General features: G+C 42.2%; 1 protein-coding gene across 1 annotated transcript in view; it reads left to right on the top strand.

The window, feature by feature from the left end:
* Positions 1–25,093, top strand: part of LOC137383600 (endonuclease/exonuclease/phosphatase family domain-containing protein 1-like) — a 182,937-nt gene that overhangs the window by 142,370 nt on the left and 15,474 nt on the right. The window contains 2 exon segments of the mRNA XM_068056759.1: positions 15,311–15,421; positions 21,434–21,568. Of these exon segments, the coding sequence (XP_067912860.1) occupies positions 15,311–15,421; positions 21,434–21,568 (246 nt within the window).

Here is a 25,093-nt window from a genome sequence, read left to right as displayed (position 1 = left end):
TTTTTAATAAAAGTATGAACCTCCTCCACGAAGCTGACCACAACTTGACATCACACTCCCGAAAACTCTTAAGGACACCTCATGAAAGACCTCTGGATTGGGTAAGAAAGGGGTAGGACAATCACATTGACTTGGTAGTGGGATGTTCTTCTGAGTTTGACTTTGAGGCACATTAGCGAGGCAGAGTGAAAGGGGCTTTACTCTGCATCTGGTACAATGTTGTTTAGCTCCTTGTTTAAGGATGGCCAGGCTATTTTCATCCACTTTTGGCCTTTTATACTGAGGCTATTCTAATGTAATTCCTCTTGGACGTTGTAACCAAAGTTTATTTCAATGAATAGTGGTGTCATATTTACACTAGCGATTCTTGAATGGCAGATCTCCTACAGCCAGCGACAACCCCAATAAAAACATTACAGACCAGCCTCTAAGAAAACCTGATAACTTATGAAACAGATGTTTAATTTAACAGCTGTTATCTGTAGTTGCTTGCACTGTATTTAGCTCATCATCACTGTTATATCCCCTGGATCTACTTACATGCTTTTGAGCAAAAAACTTTCTCATTCACTGCACTGGTTTTGTCGTGAATTTACAATTGAGATCCTGGAATTGCACTTATTAAACTTCATCCCAATGTGGAAGTGCCTACGCTGTCTGCGTTTTGTTGAAAGTTATCTATCCATGATCTAATGTGGCCAGCACTGCTGTGGACATGCTTTTGATATGCCATAGTTGATAGTATCTCTTGTCGGATTTCACTGTTACCCACTGATCTACATCATTACCATGCCATTGCCTGCAGTTTGAATGCTCTGTGTACGCATGCTTGATCTTATTTATTAAATCCCTGGACGCTGCTGCCATATGGAACTTCTCTGTTCTCATGATGGTTGAGAGGTCAGTTGTACAGAGCATAGTAGATTGGAGCAGCCCTGACTATCGATGCCTTTCCCCATCTCTTAAAATAGCAATCGATTTATAATTTGATTCCGGTCTGAATGAGAAGCGGATGGAATGGGAGAAGAGGAGGGGAGAAAGTGGGTGTAGGGTTGAGGGGCATCAGCAAGTTGGGGTGGGTGGGGGTGCAGTGCCATTAAGTGAAATGGAATCCCACTGAGCATATGTATCTTCATTGAGAGCAAGAAGAATTGGGGCTTGAAGGAAATTAAAGGTAAAGGGTTGGAGAGGACGAAAATATGAAATTGGAAACTATTAACAGAAAGCAAAGACATCGAAACAGTGGAAGAAATGTTAACTATATGAGTGGCAGGACCAAAGCTCCTTTGTGCATCGGTGTAGATGTAAGTAACATCAGTGATTGCTTCTAATTCTCTTCCTTGCAGTTTTCTCCCCTTCTCCTTAATGGCCTACCAGTAATCCAAAGGTTTTGGCTGAAAAAAAGAAAACTTGTATTTATATAGCACCTGTCACAACCTCAGCACATCTCAAAGACTTTACAGCCAATTAATTACTTTTGAAGAATAGTTGTAATGCAGGAAACATGACAGCAAATTTGCACACAGCAAATTCTCTTGATTAGCAATGAGATAATGACCAGACAATCTGTTTCAGTGATTTGACTGAGTGATAAATATTGATCAGGACACTAACGAGAATTCCCCTCTTACTGTTCGAAGTAATGCCACGGGATCTTTTACATTCACCTGAGAGGGTAGATGGGGCCTTGGTTTAATGTCTCCTCCATAAGACAGAATCTCCGATAGTGTAGCATTGCCTCCGTTATGTACTGGATTATCAGCCTAGATTTTGTGCGCAAGTCCCTGGAGTGGGGCTGGAACCCAGAATCTTCTGACTCGAAGATGAGAATGCTGCTGTATGAAGTGGAATTTGTTAGGTGTTCAGCACCCCATGCAACTTGAAACTTATTTTCTACAGTAATAAATCATCCTCAATTATTGGGGGACAACATTTTTAAAGTTTTCTGAAAAACATATTCTGTAGATTTAATTAAAAATTCCTTACTGCCAAATACAACATTGGACCTTCTGTTGGTTTTTTCGACTGGAGGCAATTTTTATCTCTACCCAAAAAGAGGATAGTAATGGAGACCAAACCCACACTAGAGGGTTGCCCTACCAACTTAACAGCTGTAGGTGTTCCAGTTGTGATATTCAGGGGGTCGGAACCTTCACCAGGGTCTTCATTAATGTACACAAACTGAAGTCAAACAATAATATCAAAGCAAAATACTGCAGATGCTGGAAATCTGAAATAAAAACAAGAAATGCTGGAAATACTCAGCAGGTCTGGCAGCATCTGTGGAGAGAGAAGCGGAGTTAACGTTTCAGGTCAGTGACCCTTCTTCAGAACTGGAGTCAAACAATGCTGTTACCACCACAACAAGAGTAGGAACAAGAGTAGCCTGTTCAATTAGGTCATGTCTGATTTGCACTTCAACTTCATTTACATGATTTTGCTCCATATCCCTAGATACCCTTACGGTTCCAATGTCAACACTTTAAACACCTCAATTAGTTCACACATCAAACTTCTACACTGCATGAAATCCAAGCAAAGTTTATACACCCTGTCCTTCTAATTTAACATCTAGTATCGCTGTCAAATTCATCTCTACCTGACTAATTTCATCTCTACCCATGTTGCTACAGGCAGTACTTCAACTTGCCCCACAAACCATGGATGGTACAAGTCGAGAAGGAGTCAGTTACAGAAATGTTTAAAGGGATGCTTGCCTGCTCTCTGCTAAAAGGCTGCAGAGTTTTGGGAGTCAATTTGCTGATATTACATTTGTGATTTTCTGCAACTTCAGATGATTTTGAGATAGTTATAGCAGCTCTGCGATGCTTTGAGTTCTTAAGGGACTTCTGGCAATGCTCTTGTTTTCTTTATGGGAGCCCTTCTGGCATTCTCACTTGGGTTAGCGGAGAAGAAGCAGTGATGGGAGGAAGGACCAAACAAAGGTGCAGCTGCAGGGAGATCAAATAGAAAAAGGGCATGTTTGCAGGAAAGCTTATCCTCCCAGATTGGCCCAGCTCAACACACCTGCAGCTCTTTGAGGAGCTGTTCATAAGGAGGCTGTCACTGCGCTGAGCTGTGTCACCTTCTGCAACAAGATGAAACTCACTGCCAGAGCTGGCTACTGCAGCCTCGACTTCTTTCCCTGCAGCTCCTTCCAGACTAACACAAGGAAGCCGATAACATGAGCCAGTGTGCAGCTCATGCTGACAGTAAGCAAATGACTGACGCTATTCAGAGAGATTTTTTCTTAGATTTCACTAGTAACCACAGATCAGCTATCATCACGGCATAAGGTTTAAAAAAAAACTCTAGTAATAGCTCATTTGCTATCTCTGGATATCAACAGCAAAAAGCTTTAAAAATGTTTATTAAGTCAGCATAGGAAATGGAATTTTAAATGTTGCTTCTTAATTCAAGATCTCTAACCTCAAAATTGTTTTATAAAATTGACAGCGTTAAGAATTTTTTTTATATGTTTGTGGGGCGTGAGCATCGTTGACAAGGCCAGCATTTAAAGCCCATCTCTAATTGCACTTGAGAAGGTAACAGTGAGCCTCCTTCTTGAACTGCAGCAGTCCATGTAGTGTAGGCACACCCATAGTGCTGTGAGGGAGGGAGTTCAAGGATTTTGACCAGTGAAGGAACTGTGATACGTTTCCGAGCCAGGATGATGTGTGACTTGGAGGGGAACGTGCAGGTGGTGGTGTTCACATGCCTCTGCTGCCCTTGTTCTTCTAGGTGATGAGAGATCGCAGGTTTGGAAGGTGCTATCGAAGGAGCCTTGGCAAGTTGGTGCAGTGTATCTTGTGTATAGTACACACTGCTGCCACTGCGTGCTGGTAGCAGAGCGAGTGAATGTTTAAGGTAGTGGATGGGGTGTTGATCAAGTGGGCTGCTTTGTTTTGGATGGTGTCGAGCTTCTTGAATGTTTTTCAGGCTGCAAGTGGAGAGGCAAGTACAGAGTATTCCATCACACTCCTGACAGGCTTTGGGCAGTCTGGAGCTAGGTTACTTGCTGCAGACTTCCCAGCCTTTGACCTGCTCTTGCAGCTACAGTATTTATATGGCTGTTCCAGTTAAGTTTCTGTCAATAGTAGCCCCCAGGATGTTGATGTTGGGGGGGGAATTCAGCGATTGTAATGGTGTTGAATGTCAAGGGGGGATGGTTTGATTCTCTCTTGTTGGAGATGGTCATTGCCTGGAACTAGTGTGCATATGTTACTTGCTACTTATTGGTCGAAGCCTGAATGTTGTCCAGGTTCTGTTGCATGCAGGCATGGACTGCTTCAGTATCTGAGGAATTGCGAATGGTACTGAACACTCTGTTATCATCGGTGAACTTCCCCACTTCTGACCTTATTTTGGAGGGAAGGCCATTAATAAAACAGCTAGGACTGTGCCCTGAGGAACTCTGGCAGAAATGTCCTGGGGCTGAGATGATTGGCTTCCAGCAACCACAACCATCATCCTTTTTGTTACAGTATGACTCCAACTAGTGAAGAGAATTCCCACTGACTTCAATTTTGCTAGGGCTCCGTGATGCCACACAGTCAAATGCTGCTTTGATGTCAAGGGTAATCACTCTCACCTCACTTCTGGAATTCAGCTCTATTGTCCAAGTTTGAACAAAGTCTGTATTGAGGTCTGGAGCTGAGTGGCCCTGGAAGAACCCAAACTGAGTTTCGGTGAACAGGTTGTTGCTGAGTAAGTGCCACTTGATAACACTGTCAATGACGCCTTGCGTCACTTTGCTGATAATTGACAGTGGACTGATGGGGAGGTAATTGGTCGGATTAGATTTGTCCTGCTTTTTGTAAATGGGACATACCTGGGCAATTTTCCACATTGTTGTGTAGATACCAGTGTTCTAGCTGTGCTGGAACAGCTTGACTAGCTTCAGAGATGTAAGAGGGAAAAATTAGACATTGAGCCAAATAAGGTGTTATTAGGATGATTTTAAGGAGTGTCTTAGAGAGGCAGAAAGACTTAGGGAGGAAATTGCAGAGTGTAAAGCTTAGGCAGTTGAAGGTACAGCTGACAGTCATATGGCAAAGTGGGAGGATGCATGAGATCGTCCGAGGAAGAAAGAATTTGGAAATGGGGGGTTGTCGGGTTGCAGAAGGTTAGAGATGGGGAGAGATGACAGTGTGAAGGATTTTATAGACAAAGACGAGAATTTTAAATGAGGTCTTTGGGGATCAGGAACCAGTGCAGGTTGACGAGGATAAGTGGGACTTTGAGCAGGATATATGAGAGGTAGCAGAGTTTTGGAGGAAAAAAAGTTCGAGGGCTGAGAATGGGAGGCTGTCATGAGATTACTGGTATTGTTGAGTTTGAGTGTGCATGAGAGTTTCAGAAGGAGATGGGCTGAGGCAGAGGTAGGCTACATTACGGAGATGGAAGTAGGTGCTTTTTATGTTGGAGATATGGGATTGGAAACTCAGCTTGTGGTCAAACCAGATGTTAAGGTTTTGAACGGTGTGGTTCAACCTGAGACAATGGACAAGGAGGGGGAATGCCATCAGTGGCAAGGATACAGAGTGTGAAGATGGGGCCAATGATAATGGCTTTGATCTTACTAGTATTTAATTAAAGAAATTACATCTCTAAAACTTGATGTCAGATAATCCCAGAAGTGGTGGGGTTAAGAGAACTGGTGGTGAAGTAGAGTGGGTGTGGCAGCTGATCCCATGTCTCTGAATGGTGTCCACAATAAGTAGCATGTAGATGAGGAAGAGAAGTAATCCCAGATAGATTCTTGGGGGACAGGAGGTTTCTGAGCATTCTTAGGTAGTTGAGAGTGGAACCAAGCGAATACATTCCCGCTCTGCTGGATAGTGAAGGAGGAGATGTTGGAGGATGGTAATGAAGTCAAGTGTAGCAAAGGATGAGGAAGGGTAATGCTTCAGTCATGGAAGATTCCATTTGTGATTTTGGTAGGTCAATTTCAATGCTGTGGGAGGGACGGAAAAGTGATTGAGGTGATTCATACACACAGTTGCGGGAAAGATGGGTACAGATCTGGGAGATATTTACATGTTCAAGGACTTTGGGGAGGATAGGGAGATTGGCGATGGGTTGGTGGTTTGCAAGGACTTGGGGCTTCAAGGTGGCTATAATACATTTAAAAAAAAATCTGAAGTGCCCTTCTTTCACAGCCTATTCAGTCCCCTCCATCCAGAATCCATTCTGATAATTCCACCATAAAACTCACATTTGCCTCACATCACCTCTTGAACCCTCTACTTTAGAAAATAATTTTGTTCACCTACGTCCCCTGAAAAAAATTAAGCATTATCATGTGAAAATTAAAGAATCCAATCTGTATACCTGTCATATCCTGGGCATGTGTGTAAAAAAAAAAAAATTGTTCCTGCTTATCCTTTAATGGAGCTAGCTGCTGTTCTGCAGTTCAGAATTAGATTTTGCCCAGCACCGGATTGCATCTTCCTTTGGAGTATACTTGCCCTTGTACAAGTGATTTGATTCTCTGTCAAAGTTGTTGTTTCTCAATGTAGCTATTAACTTAAAAGTTTTTTTTAAGAATTGGCCACAATGCAACTCTTCTGGCATCCACACAACACTCCAGCTGTACAGCACAGGCACACCCCAAGATAGCAACATAAGAACTGCTAGACGATAAACAACCAAAGTCCATCTAGTTTGTCTTCTATCATCCTGGTAGCTGCATGGTACAATGTTAATAGAGTTTTTGACTAATCATAGCAATCCAACTCTTATCAATTAATCTAGTACAGACCCAGATGTGATTTGTGGAAACGTCCAGTGATGGGGAGCTTTGGGAACTAAACGTACCATGTCTCAAATTACACCCATACTTTATTCCAAACAGGTATTTGCCTCTAGTGCATTGTAGACAGGGTGTCTTTTCCAGCCAGAAGCTGCCAGTCTCCCAAAAGAACAGAACTTTGAGGTGCAGCTTAACCACTGTCCTCGGGTACCTTGTCCAAGCATCCTTTATTCATGTGTGAGATTTCATGGTAAGTATCTGTGCTATTCTATCTTGTGGGATGCCAGGCCAAAACTAAGCCTGCCCTCGCCTGATGTTCATGCAAGGCAGCTGAGACCAGCTGGTCGCCACAGACCAGATTTGGATTCTGGGACTTTCTGTGCCTCTGTGGTTCAGCTATTCACAGGATAAAACCCATTGAGATATTGGAGAAACATACACTTTTTCCTTGTTTGTTTGTATGTGTTTGCCTTTTACTAAGAGAAGAAAAGCGTTAAAAATGACAAATTTGTGGGAAAAAAGGTATCAACGTGGGCACAAGCAATTATAAGAATTTTAACTGCTAAATGTCCGTCCCAGCAACGGCGTCTGGTGCCACTGCACAGGCGCCGGTGCCATTTTTAAAGGGCTTAGAGCCCTTACTGACATTTTAAATTTTGAAACAACTGATCATTTTAAAATATTAAAGATAATTGCAGAAATCTTTCCAGCCCCTCTCCCACCCGCCCCCCCAATAGCCTAAAATATCATTCCTGCCCTCTCCCCTGCACGCCCTCCCAAACTACTTACCTTGAGTAATCTGACCTTTGCCCCCGCAAAGTGCAGAAACTTTTACCCCCTCCCATCACCCCCTTGATGAATCGGGTAAGTTTTTTTTCCCTCTTTCTTCCCCCCACCCCGACACTGAAATACTTAACTCCCCCACCACCAGTGTCCCGCATCGGATCTCCGTTCAGAGATTGGACAGCACGGGAGTGCCGGCCACTGACGGTAATATGGAAGCAGGACAGCTGGCGGGATGAGGTAGGTAATTATCTCTTGATTTTAATAAAGTAAGATATTGTAATCATGGTCTCGTTGCCGAGTGGCAGAGGTGCTGCCACGAGGCCTTGCCGCCGCTGGTAATATTGGATGGGGTCTTCCCGGCGTCGAGGCCCGTGGTGAACCTCTCCCGGAGGCATTTTCCGGCCCCCCCCCCCGCGCCTCGATTCCCGACGTCGGGGAGCTGCAAAATCTAGCCCCTTGTCTCTTGCTTTCCAACCACATTCTTATCTCTTGGGATTGCACTGCTGTCATACTGATGTAATTTCAATTTGGTTTGTTCCATGCTTAGAGGTTTATAGCCATAGTTAGAAAACTGCTAAAGGATGAAATGAGTTGGATCCCAGTAACCTACAGGGAAATTCCAATTTTGCTGCTTCTCTTACAGTTAGAAGTACTTCGTAAAACCTCCTCCCCTTCAGGGGCCCTTGCTTTCTCTCTGTTGCAGCTTTTTTCCCATTTGCAGTTACAGATTCATTATGTTTTCTTCATGGCGGCTGCTCTAGAATATTCTCTAATGTCATACAGCTGTTTTTTATGGGATGGCTCCAAGAATCCTGAATTCCTGTGATAAAACCTAAAAACATTTAGGAATTATCTGTCGACCAAGGAAGAGAGTGAGCACATTAAAAAGTTCTTGTATTTTCAGTTACCTGTTTTGTTGAAAGAGTTATTTTGTTGATCAGTGTATTTTCCTCCTCCTAGCTGTGCTTCCTTGATTGTTTGACTGTAAAAGGGAAAGAGCAATTATCAGCAACTTTCCTATAGATTCCTCAGATCCAACTTGTGTCAGCTTTGGCTCAATGGTAATACTTCTGCCTCTGAGTCAGAGATTGTGGGTTTAAGATCCATGCCAGAGACCCGAATGCAAAATCTAGGCTGAGGCTTCAATGCAATACTGAGGGAATGCTACATTTCCAAGTGAGACGCAAAAGATTTCATGACACTGATCAAAGGAAAGCAGGGGCGTTTTCCCCAGCGTCCTAGCCAACATTTATTCTTCATCCAACATAACTAAAATATCTGGTCATTTATGTCATTGCTGTTTGAGACCTTGCTGTGAGCATATTGGTTGCTGCATTTCCTACATTGTAACAGTGGCTATTGGCTGTGAAGCACTTTGGGGCATCCTGATTTCATGAAATGTGCTATGTAAATGCAAATGATTTATTTCTAACTGTGGCAATATAAGCCAAGTTAAAGCCAATTGAAAATTTAAATAGAGAAATACTTAGAAACATAGAAACACAGAAAATAGGAGCAGGAGTAGGCCATTTGGCCCTTTGAGCCTGCTCTGCCATTCATTATGATCATGGCTGATCATCCAACTCAGTAACCTGTTCCCGCTTTCGCTCCATATCCTTTGATCCCTTTAAACCCAAGAGCTATATCTAACTCCTTCTGGAAAACATACAATGTTTTGGCCTCAACTGCTTTCTTTGGTAGTGAATTCCACAGGCTCACCACTCTCTGGGTGAAGACATTTCTCCTCATCTCAGTCCTGAAAGGTTTACCCTGTATCCTTAGACTATGACCCCTGGTTCTGGACTCTCCCACCATCGGGAACATCCTTCCTGCATCTATCCTGTCAAGTCCTGTTAGAATTTTATAGGTTTCTATGAGATCCCCCCTCACTCTTCTGAACTTCAGCGAATATAATCCTAACCGACTCAATCTCTCCTCATATGTCAGTCCTGCCATCCCAGGAATCAGTCTGGTAAACCTTCACTGCACCCCCTCTATAGCGAGCACGTCCTTCCTCAGATAAGGAGACCAAAACTGCACACAATATTCAAGGTGTGGCCACACCAAGGCCCTGTATAATTGCAGCAAGACATCCCTGCTCCTGTACTCGAATCCTCTCGCTATTAAAGCCAACATATCTTTTGCCTTTTTTTACCGCCTGTTGCACCTGCATGCTTACCTTCAACGACTGGTGTACGAGAACACCCAGGATTCGCTGTATATTCCCCTCTCTGTTTCTAGCCGTTCAGATAATCTCCCTTCCTGTTTTTGCTACCAAAGTGGATAACCTCACATTTATCCACATTATACTGCATCTGCCATGCATTAGCCCACTCGCTCAACTTGTCTAAATCACCCTGAAGCCTCTCTGCATCCTCCTCACAACTCACCCTCCCACCCAGTTTTGTGTCATCTGCAAATTTGGAGATATTACATTTAGTTCCCTCATCTACATCATTAATATATATTGTGAATAGCTGGGGTCCTAACACCGATCCCTGTGGTACCCCACTAGTCACTGCCTGCCATTCGGAAAAAGACCCATTTATCCCTACTCTTTGTTTCCTGTCTGCCAACCCATTTTCTATCCATCGCAATACACTACCCCCAATCCCATGTGCTTTAATTTTACACACTAATTTCTTATGTGTGACTTTGTCGAAGCCTTCTGAAAGTCCAAATAAACCACATCCACTGGCTCCCCCTCATCGACTCTATTAGTTACATGCTCAAAGAATTCTAGTAGATTTGTCAAGCATGATTTCGCTTTTGTAAATCCATGCTGACTCTGCCCGATTCTACCACTGTTCTCTACGTGCTCTGCTATAAATTCTTTGATAATGAACTCTAGAATTTTCCCCACTACCGATGTCAGGCTGACTGGTCTATAATTCCCTGCTTTCTCTCTACCTCCCTTTTTAAATATTGGGGTTACGTTAGCTACCCTCAAATCTGTAGAAACTGTTCCAGAGTCTATAGAATATTGGAAGATGACCACCAATGCATCCACTATTTCTAGGGCCACTTTCTTAAGTACTCTGGGATGCAAGCCATCAGGCCCTGGGGATTTATCGGCACTCAATCCCATCAATTTTCCCAACACCATTTCTCTACTAATACTGACTTCCTTCAGTTCCTCTCTCCACTAAGCCCTGTGTTCCCCAACATTTCATCACACATATCTACCATGTGGGGTTTCAGTAGACTTTATATAGCACCTTTCATGATCACAGGATGCCCCAAAGCTCTTTACAGCCAATTAAGTACTTTTGAAATGTAGTCACTGTTGTAATGTGGGAAATGTGGTATCCAATTTGTGCAGAGCAAGCTCCCACAAACAGCAATATGCTAATGACCAGATACTTTTATTTGTGATGTTGATTAAGTGATAAATATTGGCCAGGATACCGGGGATAACTCCATTGCTCTTCTTTGAAATAGTGCCATGGGATCTTTTAAGTCCACCTGAGAGGGCAGACGGTTTAATGTCCAATCTGAAAGATTGCACCTTCGGCAGTGCAGTATTCCCTCAGTACTGCACTGAATTGTCAGGTGTAATTTTTTTTGTGCTCAAGTTCTGGAGTAAGACTTCAGCTACTAACTGAGCCACAGCTGACGCAAGCAGTATAGAAAGGAGAGGATTGTTTTAAAGCCCCAATGTGAAAATGTTGTATTCTGGGGTATTGAGAAGTTATATTTTTAAAATTAAAATATGCAATGTAATCCTTTTTTGTATATCCCATCATTAAATGAAATAAAAATAAATATTCAATGCAAAATTGGTGTTCAATATCTTCAAAATATTTAATTCTGTAGAATTATAAATTGTTGCATCAGTTAGGAACAAATTTAGCTGTGATGCCTTCCATATTCGAACAGCAATGGACAGGAAAAGACCCTCTGGTCCATCAAGCCTGATGCACACAACTACAATACTTTGTACACCGCAATATATGCACTTCCCACCCCACACAAAAGTCCTGGGAGAGGCAAGATACCAAATTAGAAATCCAGACCAATTGGGGTTGAAGGGACAAAAGATTTGGCAAATTCCTCTCCAACCCCCTTAAATGATCAAAGCCAGTCTAGGAGACCACGTTGGGCCTGATTGATGTTATACAGTACCTATTTTTGTACGAGGTGATTTCTTCCCCAACTAGAAACAGTTCCAGCTCTTACTTGAGGGAATTCAGTGCATCAATGTTCACTGCACAAGCTTGTGGCCTGTCTCAGAGGTCCACCCATTGGTCTCAGTCAAGGCTTATATGCGATGATAGGCCATTTCAGTGAGATTTTGAATGGAAACTGTAGGTAGCACCCTGCATGGATCAGCAAGTGAAGGAGTGTTGGGAATTTGACATTTTGGATCTCAGCAAATGTTTGAGTAATTTTTAAAAAAATAAATAAATAATCTTTAATTGGCTCTGGTGAAATTGACAATACAGCCTGAATTTCATTTGAATTAAATGACTTTGATTCCTTTTTTTTAGTTCTTCATTCCTGCTTCGCTATTTATTTATAATGCTTAATTTAACTAATTGTATAATTCATATTTCTTAAAACAACAAAATCATTTTGAATTATTGAGACAAGATGGTATTCTTATTTGAAAGAAGTCCATTCTGTGTTGAGGTTAAATGGAACCTTTTCTGCACACTGTAAACCCTGCCTACCAGTTAGTATGGTTTGGCAGAAATCCAGCAGGTATTCAAACCAGATCATGTAATCCAACACCCAACGTTTCACTTAATCTTGAAAGGAGGCATTGATGTTTAATGGTCCAAGAACTTTGTCATCGGCATTTTGCACTGAGATAGATCTTGGATGCTGAGTGTTTCCAGCATTGTTTTTATTTCAGATTTCCAGCATCCACAGCTTTTAATTAGATCTTGGATGCGTTTTGTAATGGGTACTTCTTCAGTAAGTACTCCTTTAGCTACGGTTTATGTCCGTTAATATTCAGCTTGCTGAAAAGTTCCAAAAACCCATTTGAATCTACAGTACAGCCTTGGGAGCTCGCTACTGTTTAGAGGTGAAATGCAGCGTGTAGAATGTGCAATAACTTCTGTGCAGCTAAACTGATTTTAATTTGGAAGCACATGTTGTATTGAAATGATGCTCTAGGGGTTCAATTAAGGCTCATTTACACAATGCCAACATTGGATCATTCCCTATTATTTTGGTTTACGTGCACAAGGCAAAGTGTTGATGCTGAGCTCAAGTGCATGGGCCATAGATGTACGGACTCTGAGTTGATATATTTTCATTGTGCTCCTGCGGCAGAAAGTTTATGTGATCTATAATTCATCTGGAAGCTGCCTGACACTGGTTCTAAAGCCACTTATGTTCATACGGGAAGACGGAGCAGCTGTAGCACATTATAAATTTGAAACTGCAGAGGTCAGAGCCTATATAAATGCATTCAATGGCCCAGATTCTGCTGAGTGGCACCCCACATATAGTTGCCCAGAGGTTCGCCAATGGAGATTTCTAGTAAGTGTCTGATCCAGCGTGGTGCACACTACAAAAGGAACCTGTGTTGTCTGTGAGCAGGGCAAGCAGCAGAAAGGCTCTTAGACCAATCAGATTGACGAATCTTCACTGAGACATGTAGACTCCAAAGCAGAAGTAAAAAAAAAAACAGGAAATATAAATTATATTTAAATCATTGTGCCAGAAGTGATATAAAAGTTGGGGCTTACGCATGGAATTAATGGAGAGACAAAAGAGAAAAACAAAAAAAAAATGACATTTTCAGAAATCTGCAGTATTAATTTTCCTAGGGAATGAGATTTCATACTTATAAAATTATTTTTTCAGGTTCAGAGAAGTTGTTCAGTAATTATCACTTATTACATTGTTGCTCCTGATTGCAATAGGCCTTTTTCATCCATCTTTAGTGAGGGACTAATGGGTAAGTACTCTAAGTTCACGCCATTACAGTGATTTCTGTGCCGATTCCATTGGCAAAGACTGCAACACCACAGTCTGTGGCGGAGCAAGGTATCACTGACAGCAGCTTCTGGATTTCAGCATTTAACTGCATTTGTGCAGACACCAGAAGTAGCTGTCAGTTTAAACCATAATAATGCTGAGTGCTGACAGCCTCCGCCTTGTGGTTATTAGTGCAGCAAAATTCAAGCCAGTGATACCTTACTACTGCTAAAGAACATTTATTTTCATGATTAAAGCTCAGTCCTGATAGCATAACTGACCGGAAGCATTTTTAATATGTTGGGTAGATGCACGGACTTCAGAATCAAGACTATAACTCCATTTTCACAACCAAGAAATGTTGCTTACAGTTTTTTTTAAATTGCCGAAGATTTAGTGCATGTTAGGAATATTTGTCTCTCAATTCTGGGTGTTTTAAATTATCTTTTGATGATTTTCTGTAATGTTAAAGATGAGGGAAATTGATGCCAGGTAACAGATGCCTTTTATCTTCCTAGTTGAATTGCAGTACTAATTTGATGTCAAACAGAGCTCCTGCTAGTATAATTGTGGCTTAACCCACAACCTCAAACGAGCCTCCCTAACTGCTGCATCTGTATTTTTTTTTTCATATTCAACATTAGTTATCACACAGTCTACTTCAGTAAGACTGACAATCTCTGTATAACTTTTAAACTATTTTTATAACTGGCACTTCTATATCGTGAACATACTCAGGTTTAGGACTGACTTGGTTAAGGTTGTGATCTGATTGATAGTTTCAGCTGCTACATCGTGGCTACTTTTTGCAGGATGTGACCTGAAAACATACTTGATCTAAACACGGGGAAGCAACAGAGCTGGTGGCTATAGTTAAGTCCAATTAAAGTCCTGTGTTCACCTTCAGGGAGAGCTAGCTGCTACACATGTGGATCATAGTGATACCAACTGTGTCTCAGTTGGTAGCACTCTTGCCTCTGAATCAGAAGGTCATGAGTTCAAGTTCCAGTCCAGAAACTTGAACACAAAACTGGGGCTGAGACTCCAGTCCAGTACTGAGAGGGGCGTGCTGGACTTGGTCCGAAAGATGTCGTCTTTCGGATGAGATGTTAAACCAAGGTCCCATTTGCCCTCAGTTGGATGTGAAATATCCCATGCCACTATTTTAAAGGAGAGCAAGGGAGCGCTCAAGGCCAATATTTATTCCTCAATCACTGTTACTAAAACATTACTTCGTCATTTTCCTATTACTGTTTGTAGGAGCTTGCTGTGCACAATTTTGCTGCCACATTTCCTACATTACAGCAGCAATTGCACTTAAAAAAAAAAAGATACTTCATTGGCTGTAAAATGCTTTGGGACATCCTGAGGTCCTGCAAGTTATGTAAGTGCAAGTCTTTTTTTCTTTTTACATTGGGTATACACCTTCATCCATTTGATGAGGTCTATTTGGGATGAATAATGCATTTCTCCAGTAAATCATTTGAATTACTTGTAGAGCAACAGCTTATGGGCAACATAAATCCAACAGCTATTAGTTCAATCCTTTTTATAATAGTACTGCGATTATAGATCAGTATCTAGGGCAAATGCAAATCATTCAATAACCATCTCCACTGTTTCATGTAACATGGATCAGTATTAACTGATACAAACAAATCCCACTGTTTTGTGGAATTTTGTGGCATTTTTCATAAGCAGTTGGAGGACTTTAACATAAAATCAGAAAGTATACTATAATATTTGCAGGATTTTTCAAAACTGTTAAACGTTGTACAGCTTTAAGATAAACATGTCCAGAGACTTTTTGACCCAATCAAAATTTCTGTTTTGCAGTTCTGTGCAGAATTGAATCAGCCAATGCTGCCACATGTTCGTAAATGGAAAGGTCCCAAAGGGTGTTGGAAGTGTGTTGTATCTGAGAAACCATCTGTACAGATGCACAAGGTATGTTCTCGACAAGCAAATGCAAATGTTGGCTTAAACATATGCAATTAACTCTTTAAAATTTAGAATATTTAATTAAAATATGAAACATGCAGTTTTGAATGGATTGAAAAGCAGGCAACCTCAATTGGAACGAAATATAATCTATATTTATATCTATATCTATATAGTCTATAATATATCTGTGCCAGTAAATCAGATCTTGGCTAACTCAAAGGTCATTTCTTGTGAGTTTGTGCCAGCAGCTAACTTAAACTATCACTTCGGTCCTGATTCATGTTCTATAGTACCCACTTCTGATTGGCAATGTCAGTGCTGCTGTAACAAAGTCTCCCTACTGATCATCTTATTGGCTCATGGTCCCATTTTGTAACTGAAGTGAAGCTTTGTACCCAACATGTGTATTTCTGTGCAGAAATCTCTCTCAAAATGATGGGTGACTATGATCCGCTATGGTTTTTGTTTTTCTCTTTCCACCACCATCCCCTATTTTCTGTTAAAGGAGCTATTAATGGAAAAATCAATAGTGTTTCAGTTCCAACGTGACGAACCTGCCAAATAGTGGCACTTTATATAAAGAACTTTCATTAATATAGCACTATTTATATCCTTGGAACATTCCAAAGTGCTTCATTGCCAATTAATTACTTTGAAGTTTAATCACTGTTATTTTGTAAGCAAATGTGACAGTCAGTTTGCATACATAAAGCTGGTTGAGGGACAAACTTTGTCTAGGCCCCCTGCTGCTCTTCAAATAGTGCCAATGGGATTTATGCGTTCAGCCGAGAGGGCAAGCAGGGTCTCTGTCTAATACCTCATCTGACAGACGGCATCTCCAACACTGCAGTGTTCTCTCAGTCTCTGCACTGCTGACTTCTCATTCTTGGCAATTTCAACCTCCATCTCAACTCATCATGCGCTCTCTCTTCTGAGTTCACTGCCCTCTTATCCTCCCCAACCCATATTCACAGCCACCCCCTTGACCTTGCCATCTCACATGGCCTTGCTACTTCCATCGTACAAATTGCAGATAAGGCCATCTCTGATCACTTCCGTTGGATCAATCTCCACCCACATCCCTCTTCCATGCCCCAACCCTACCTCCTTCTGTATCCTTCCCTGGAAAAAGCTATCCCCCAATTCATTTACAACTGCACTTTCAAAATCCCAACTGTCTAGCCTTTGGCCCTCCATTCTCCACAACATTTCTGCAGCTACTGATTTACTCAACCGCACCCTCACCTGCATCTTTGCCCTAGTCCCCAATAAAACCATCACACTCACCCCGGCCTTTTCCCCTGTACAGCCCTCATCGCTGCTCCCTTGAGTCCAAGGGATGCAGACTTGAAAGGTTATGGTGGACAACTGGTTTAGCCATTCACAGCCAGATCTGCCTGGATCACATAAAGTACTGTTGGGTCCTGCGCTCGTCTGCTAAAACTGCTCACCATTCCAGGATCATCCTGGAATGCAAAGATAACCCCTGGCTTCTTTTCTCTATTGCAAACCATCTTCTTAAACCCCTCTTCCCTTTCTCCTCCATCTTCACCTCCAACAATATTTGCGAGGAGCTCATGGACCCCTTTGTCACTAAGATAGAGACCATCCGATGAGCTGCCTCTGCTGTGTCTCTCCCTTCCTCTAGCCCGCCGGGCCAAACTTCCACTATAATTCCCCACTGCCCTACCATGACATCGCATCTTCACATCTCTAGTTTCTCTCCAATTCCCCTTATGTCCTTTTCGAGTTCACCTAGTACATGAAACCCATTTCCTGCTCCCTTGACTCTATTCCCACTAAATTGCTGATCACCCAACTTCCCCTCCTGGTCCCTATGTTAGCAGATATTGTTAATGGTTCTCTTTCTTCAGGTGTTGACCCACCTCCTTTAAATCTGCTGTCGTCACCCTCCCCTAAAAGAAAAACGAACATTGACCCCACAATCCTTGCAAACTACTGCCCCATCTCCAACCTCCCTTTCCTCTCCAAAAACCTTGACTGCATTGTCACCTCCTAAATCCGTGCCCATCTTTCCCAGAATTCCATGTTTGAATTCCTCCAATCAAGTTTCCACTCCTGCCACAGTACTGAAATGCCTCTTATTAAAGTCACAATTGACATCCTATGTGACTGTCATAAAGGTAAACTATATTTCTTCGTCCTCCTTGACCTGTTTTCAGTTTTTGACACAGTTGACCACACCGTTCTCCTCCGACGTTTCCACTGTCATCCGGCTGCTGGGACTGCTCTCACCTGGTTCCATTCTTAGCTATCTAATTGTAGCCAGAGTATCACTTGCAACGACTTCTCTTCCCACTCCTGCACCATTGCCTCTGGTGTCCCCCGAGGATCTATCTTTAGCCCCATCCTATTTCTCACGTACATGATGCCCCTCAGCAACATCATCTGAAAATGCAGCGTTAGTTTTGACATGTATGCTGACGACACCCAGCTCTGCCTCAACACCTCCACTGTTGTTAAATTATCAGACTGCTTATCCGACATCCAGGACTGAATGAACAGAAAGTTCTGCAAATTAAATATTGGGAAGACTGAAGCCTTTGCTTTCAGTCCCCATTCCAAACTCCATTCCTTAGCTACCGGCTCGATCCGTTTCCCTGGCAACAGCCTGCAACTAAAGTAGCCTGTTGGCAACCTTGGTGTCATATTTGACCCCGAGATGAGCTTCCGACCACATTTTCGTGCCATCGCTAAGACCGTCTAGTTCCACCACCGTAATATTGCTGACTTGGCCCCTGCTCAGCTCATCTGCTGCTGAAACCCTCATTCATGCCATTGTTACCTTTAGATTTGACTATTCCAACGCTGTCCTGTCTGGGCTCCCACATTCTACCCTCCGTAAACTTGATATCATCCAAAACTCTGATGTCCGTGTCTTAAATTGCACCAAGTCCCCTTCGCCTATCACTGCAGTGCTTGTTGATTTACATTGGCTCCCGGTCAAGCAGCGTCTTGAATTTAATCTCCTTCAGCCCCACAACCCTTCAAGAAATCCATGCTCATCTAATTTTGGCCACTTGGACATCCCCAATTTTAATCAGTCTACCATTGATGGTCGTGCCTTCAGCTGCCTAGGCACTATGCTCTGGAATTCCCTCTATACGACACTGCACCTCTCTATCTCACTTTCTTCCTTTAAGACACTCCTTAAAACCTAACTCTTTGACCAAGCTTTTAGTCATCTGATCCAATATCTCCTTATGTGGCTTGGTGTCATATTTTGTTTTATAATGCTCCTGTGAAGTGCCTTGGGACTTTTTATTACGTTAAAGGCACTATGCAAATATAAGTTGTTGTTGAAATTGTCACTAACCAATCACTGTGTGGTGCAAGAGATTGACCCAAGGTAACATTCTCCTTCCAATAATTCTCCTTCCCATCTCTATGGGAGGTGCCTGGCCTCAATTCTACTGTTCACTGTGACAACAAGGGCTTTATTGGGAAGTTGGGATAATGCAAAAAAAATCAAATCAGTAGAAGCAGTGTAGCGCTCTTGTTGACCCATCAGAGCCAACATTTTGTGGATCGAGGGATTGAGCAGACTGTGCTTCTGCAAATACCCTTATTTCTTAAGTAGTGTTTTAAATAATAACTGATGCAATACTTGAATCATATGCACTGCAGATGATCCATTGTGTCATTGACCCTTCTTCGGAGTTCCGAAGAAGGGTCACTGACCCGAAACGTTAACTCTGCTTCTCTTTCCACAGATGCTGCCAGACCTGCTGAGTGAATCCAGCATTTCTTGTTTTTGTTTCAGATTTCCAGCATCCGCAGTATTTTGCTTTTATCCATTGTGTCATGTTTATTGCTGCTAATCTAGAAAGAGGAGATACTAACTGGGATAGGGAATAGATTCCCTAATTAATTTTGTACACCAGATAATTTTAAGTGGTGGTTTAATAAAACTCTAACGTAATGAAGATTCACTAAGATTATATCAAACATATCTATAACTTTTTAAATCTTGCCTCTGCATGTAGTTTCCTGACCATGAAACCTTATGTCACATTTTTGTGATTGCCACCCCCCTCCCCCACCTATAATTTATTTTGTCTGCATTTAGGTGACAGCCTTGGCTCAATGATACCACTCGCGCCTCTGAGTCAGCAGGTTGTGGCTTTGGAAAACTGAGCACACAATCTAGGCGGATGCACTAGTGTGGTTCTGTATTTGCCTTTAGGAGAAGTGCCTAATATCCTGGACGTAGAGACGTGCAGTAGTGACAATTGATTCCGCCTTAGCAATTCAGAAATACTTCGTGCATTACATGGTATCATATTCATAACCAAAAGGTGGATGATTCCTCTGATCTACTGTAATTGCCTTTCACAATCTCCAGATGTCTCAAAGCGCTTTACAGCCAATTAAGTACTTTTCTGAAGTTTAGTCGCTGTTGTAGTTTAGGAAATGCAGCACCCAATTTGCACACTGTAAGCTCCCACAAACAGCAATGAGACAATGCCATGGGTGATTGGCTAGAGTTTTAACATGTATGAAGAATGGATACCAGCAGCTTTTTTTTTTAGAAAACATTACTTCCAGCTTTCTCACCCTCGCCCTTCCCATTTGAAGGCAATTGCAGGAAAATTGTTCATGGGTAAATCAAAAGTTCAATTAGATGGGATTGTGCTGTTGGTAGTGAATTTTTTCTACAGATTGACAGTTCCTTGTAAATTCCAGGAACCTCTGCAAGGTCTGACGAAGCCAGCGCCAAATGACTGATATTTCTTTTTTTTTCAAAAGAAAATATCCTCAGTGCTTGTGTTTGTTGCATGTTTCCTTCCAGACAACCTCTTTTTGTGTGTGGTTAGACTCTTGCTCAGTCATCGGTCTATAGACACAAAACTTACTCTGCTAATTGATCATCCTGCCTTCATATGTGAACTTGGAGAGTTGGGTGTTGCAGGCTGTTCACGCCCAAAACCTAGTGGCCAAAAGTGTCTTCCGGTATCAATGCCTGCTTTGAATCTGACCAACTCTACCAGTCTAGCTTCTTTCAATCGTTCTGCCTGGTAGTAAGTTCTTACTGTGTGCTAGGCCGCGATCTGCTTTGTCCTGCTGTGCTTAGGGAAGCTGCAATACTGCTGACCTCAGGTCCTGCTGGTAGAATGTTGTGTGAATGTTTTGAATAGCTTCCCCGTCTCACAGTGGTCATAGCAGGGAATGCGCAGTGATACATATTTCAGGCCTTATTCTCTACAGTGGTAACTTTCACTTGGCAGTTACTATTGTAATTTAATGATGCTTGTAGTAACTCTGGCCAGAAGCATTTCGGTGCTTTCACTGCCAGTGAATAATAGCTCTCGGTGTCTGATTGGTTTCAGTTACCAGAAGTCTGTTTAACATATTGGAAAACAATGGGAGTCTTCTGGCTCAGTAGGTTCTATTTGAGCACCACTTAACCTCTATTCCTGATCGCTATCCAGTAAGCACTGCACGTGTGTTATTGGGTAAAGGGCAGGAACCCACTTAGCTGTGAAGCATTCCCTGCTCCCCCCCCCACCCTTCCCCCGTGCTGACACAGCCCTACTTGCCCCCTCAGTCGGATGTAAAAGGGTCCCCTGGCACTATTTTGAAGAAAGGTAAGGAAGTTCCTTAAGTGTTTGGTCCTTCAACCATCAATAAAACAGATTATGCAGTCATTATTTAATATCTGCTTGTGGAAGCTTTCTGTCTGCAGATTGGCTGCTGTGTTTCCTACATTACAACAGCGACTAACTACACTTGAAAAAGTATTTAATTGGCTGTAAAGCACTTTTGGATGTCTGGAGATTGTGAAAGGTGCTATATAAGTACAATTCATTTCTTAGCTTACACTCATTCTAGGCTCTGAAATGAAAAATGACCACTTGGGTGAGGCATTGGAAGCTGCCTGTGGAAATGCACCCCTGCATAAGTCAGCAAGTTCAGAAAGCTGAGAGGGGAAAAATTAAACTGATTTTCTGAGATTGGCAAATGTCTCAGTTCCCTCGTTTTATTTCTTCACAGAATGCGGAGTATGCTGGTTATCTTTGGGACAGCAGTGCCGGAGTAGAACTGCAAACTGCCTTCCTTCTGGAGAACGCACAAACCAACGGGAATGGGAAACCATCTGTCTCCAAGCCTTATCTTGCACGTTTCAAGGTGAATGTTTTCTTCCTGCCTGTTCAACATCCCTGCTCCTGTAGGGTGTTGAACCCAATATTCTCCTTCACCGAGTACGCGCATGAACCAGAATGAGCAATAGCTCATGAAGGGAATATTTCGGGTACTTTTCGGACATGGCAGTGCCTGAGGGGAAGGGGGTCCCTTATAAACTGGGAGCATGTGACAGCAATATGGTTTTATGCTGTACTTAATTTTCAACTGTTTCAATTAACAGCTCTAAAATTGCGCACAGCACACACCCAAAGTTCCAATGTGCATTGCTGGCAATTGTGTCAAATCCAAAAATTACACCTACTGGGGAAAGTAACAATAATTGATACCCATTTCTGTTTGGTGCTAAAAAGTCTGTTGAAATGAGATCTGTTTTAAAAAAAAAAAATCCACTTGGGACAATTCAGGTTGTGCCGGTGGAGAAGACTGTAAGTTCAGTGTTATGGCCACAAGGTGAGGGGTGTGGTGGACCCACTGTTCAACTCCCACCTGACCGTAGCAAGTGTTTTTGTTGTTAGGGTTTTAACCCCTTGCTGTTTTATTTGTCACAAACAGATAGGGACAGGTTTTTTTTTTTGTAGATTTAAAAAAGATTAATTATTTTTTGAGCAATATGCCTGATCCTGAAATTGTCGCAACCGCATTCACTCACGTATTCACTCGCACACATAAGAGACAGATAAAGAGGAAAAGGGGTAAGTGGCTTGAAGTGAGGTAGGGTTTTTGGGTTTACAGTAAACCTGTTGAATTTTCTCAGAAGTCAATTTTTATTTAATTACAGGACTGAGGTGTTTGTAGATTTTTCTGTTGGTTGACGTTTCAGTTTGTAGACGGGATAACTTCCACTCCTCTGCTGCACAAGTTGAAACGTAAAATTCACAGCAGCGTGCCTTCCTTTCGACTTGCTGAATTTTCTCCCAGCTCACAGCTGGACAAGCTTTGGAGATACTTTTTCCTGGGTGTCCTCCTCTCACTCTCTCTGTCCCCCTCGCTGTGTCTCTCTCTGTCCCCCTCTCTGCGTCTCGTTCTGTCTGTTTGTCCCCCTCTCTCTCTCGCTCTGTCTCTCTGTCCCCCTTTCTCTTGCTCTCTTTCTCTGTCCCCCTCTCTTGCTTTGTCTCTGTCTCTTGCTCTGTGCGTCTCTCTCTCTCTCCAGAGAGCTCCCTTTTAAGCTAGAAGTCTCTCACATCTGGCTGCTGTTGAGACACTGTGGTGACTGACAGTGGCCCAGGATGTGGCTACTCCTCACCTTTTTTGTTTCAGAAGAACCCATTCAATTCAAAAATGTCTCTTGATGGGTTTAGGATGCAATTGACACTTCGTGACTTGGAATATATTCTTTTGTTTGTACCAGATAGATAGTTTGACAGGTCGGTTTTGAAGCACATTGTCCATGAACATGGCAGATGGAATACAATGTGTGGGAAGTGCGAAGTCTTCAGGAGGAAAAATATAAAAGCAGAATATTATTTGAATGATGAGAGTCTGGGAAATGTTTGCATTCAGAGGAACCTAGGTGTCCTTGCTCATGAATCACAGGAAGTTTTTGTAGCAAAGGGAATTGAGTATAAGAGTAAAGAAGTCTTACTAAATTATGCAGGGCACTGGTGAGGCAACACCTGGAGTACCATGTGCAGTTTTGATCTCCTTACTTAATGAAGGACATACTTGCCCTGGACAGAGTGCAGTGAAGGTTCACTAGACTGGTTCCTGTGATGAGGTGATTGGCTGATGAAGAGAGATTGAGTAGACTAGGTCTATATTCCCAAGTGTTTAGAAGAATGAGAAGTGTATAATTGGAGCATATGAAATTCTTAAGGGGACTTGACAGGGTAGTTGCTGAGAAAATATTTCCCTTGACTGGGGGATCTAGAACATGGAGTCACAATCTCAGACCATGGGCCATTTAGGACTGCAAGGAGGAGAAATGTTTTCATTCAAAAGGTTATGAAACTTTTGGAATTCTGCACTCCAGAGAGCTGTGGATGCTCAGACGTTGAATATATTCAAGACAGAGGTTGAAAGAATTTGGGTATTTTTACGACCAGGTGAGAAAGGTGTCTTGGAGTCTTTTACTTTCTTCACCTGGTCTTATTGTAACGGGGTTTAATTTTAAACACAGCATGTTTTGAGCTCCCCTTTGGTGAATCCTTGTTCACCACTTTCCAATTATAAGGCAAAGAAATGAGCATAAACAGGCTTTCTTCAGTTTAAAGGAGAAAAGTGAAATTTATTAAACCTTAATCTTAAACTCTAATACGGTTAACGCCTATGGATATACAACGCGCCCACGCTAGCATGCATATGCGATAGACACATGCAAATAGGGATAGAAAAGAGCAGACGAAAAATAAAATGGCGAGGTTTGAGGCAGTGTCTAAAGGGGGTTTCTTGTTACTATTTCTGTGATTCCAGCTTGCGGTAGAGTCCTTGATTGTAGACAGCTCTTACTTTTCGTTGGGGTTCAGTATTCTTCTTAAACCTTGTTCACTGTAGGAAACTTTTCTCTCTCGGGGTTCATATGTCTTCAATGGTTTCCTAAGCTGATGAGAGCAGACAGGAGAGTGGTGTTCTCAGTCCAGGAGAAAAGTGCTTGCAGATTTCAAATTCCCTGTTGGAAGTTCAAATTCAAAAGACTGCGAAAGTCAGTCATGTGACTAAACTGGCCTGATGACGTCTGTTTGTGTATTCGGCTATCTTAGTAGTTAACATGTAATGCTTCAATGTCTGGTAATCAAAAGTCCACTGTGGATTAAATTGGAGCTGGGAATAGCTCCTTTGTCCTTTGAAGTACTTGTCTGGTGATATGCTAATGTCTGTCTCCAGCCAAAGTATCCAATTGTTTTTTAAAGCAAATTCTTTCTTCATCAATAGCTTAAAATCACTGATCATGTGGCAAAATTAATTTTCCTCATTCTTGGCAGGTGGGGTGGGGGGGGGGGGGGCGGTGGGGGGCTTGCCTGACCGTAGTAAGGGAATTAAGGGATACTGAGTTAGTGCAAGAAGGTGGAGTTGATGTAGAAGATTAGCCATGATCTTGTTGAATGATGGAGCAGGCTCACAGGTCCAAATGGCCTTTTCCAGCTCTTATTTCCTATGTTCTTAGGTGTACCAGATAGAATGGTTGTAGTAAACGTTGCTGATATAAAATGTATATCCACATATTAAAGATTGATTTAACAGTGGCTGTAATGGCTAAACAGGGTCAGGCCTGGAATACAGGAGACATTAACTCATTATCTGTCTGTGAGAAGAGATTTTTAAAAAAAGTAAGTATATTGTAAATCAGTAAAGGAGACCGTGGGGAGTAATTTGGTATGAATAGGTGTTGGGTTATGCATGTACTATAATATTTGCAGCACAGAATCAGGTCATTCAATCCAACTGGTCGATGCAAATGTTTATGCTCTATGCGAGCTTCATCTCACCCTATCAGTATATCCTTCTATTCCTTTCTTCTTCATGTACTTCTCTAACTTCCTTATAAATACAACATTGATATACGCCTCAACT

The sequence above is a fragment of the Heterodontus francisci genome, chromosome 2 (genome assembly GCF_036365525.1).
Source record: "Heterodontus francisci isolate sHetFra1 chromosome 2, sHetFra1.hap1, whole genome shotgun sequence".
Taxonomy (NCBI): Eukaryota; Metazoa; Chordata; class Chondrichthyes; order Heterodontiformes; family Heterodontidae; genus Heterodontus; species Heterodontus francisci.
The sequence above is the reverse complement of the archived record's forward strand: the minus strand, read 5'-3'. Positions and strand labels throughout refer to the sequence as shown.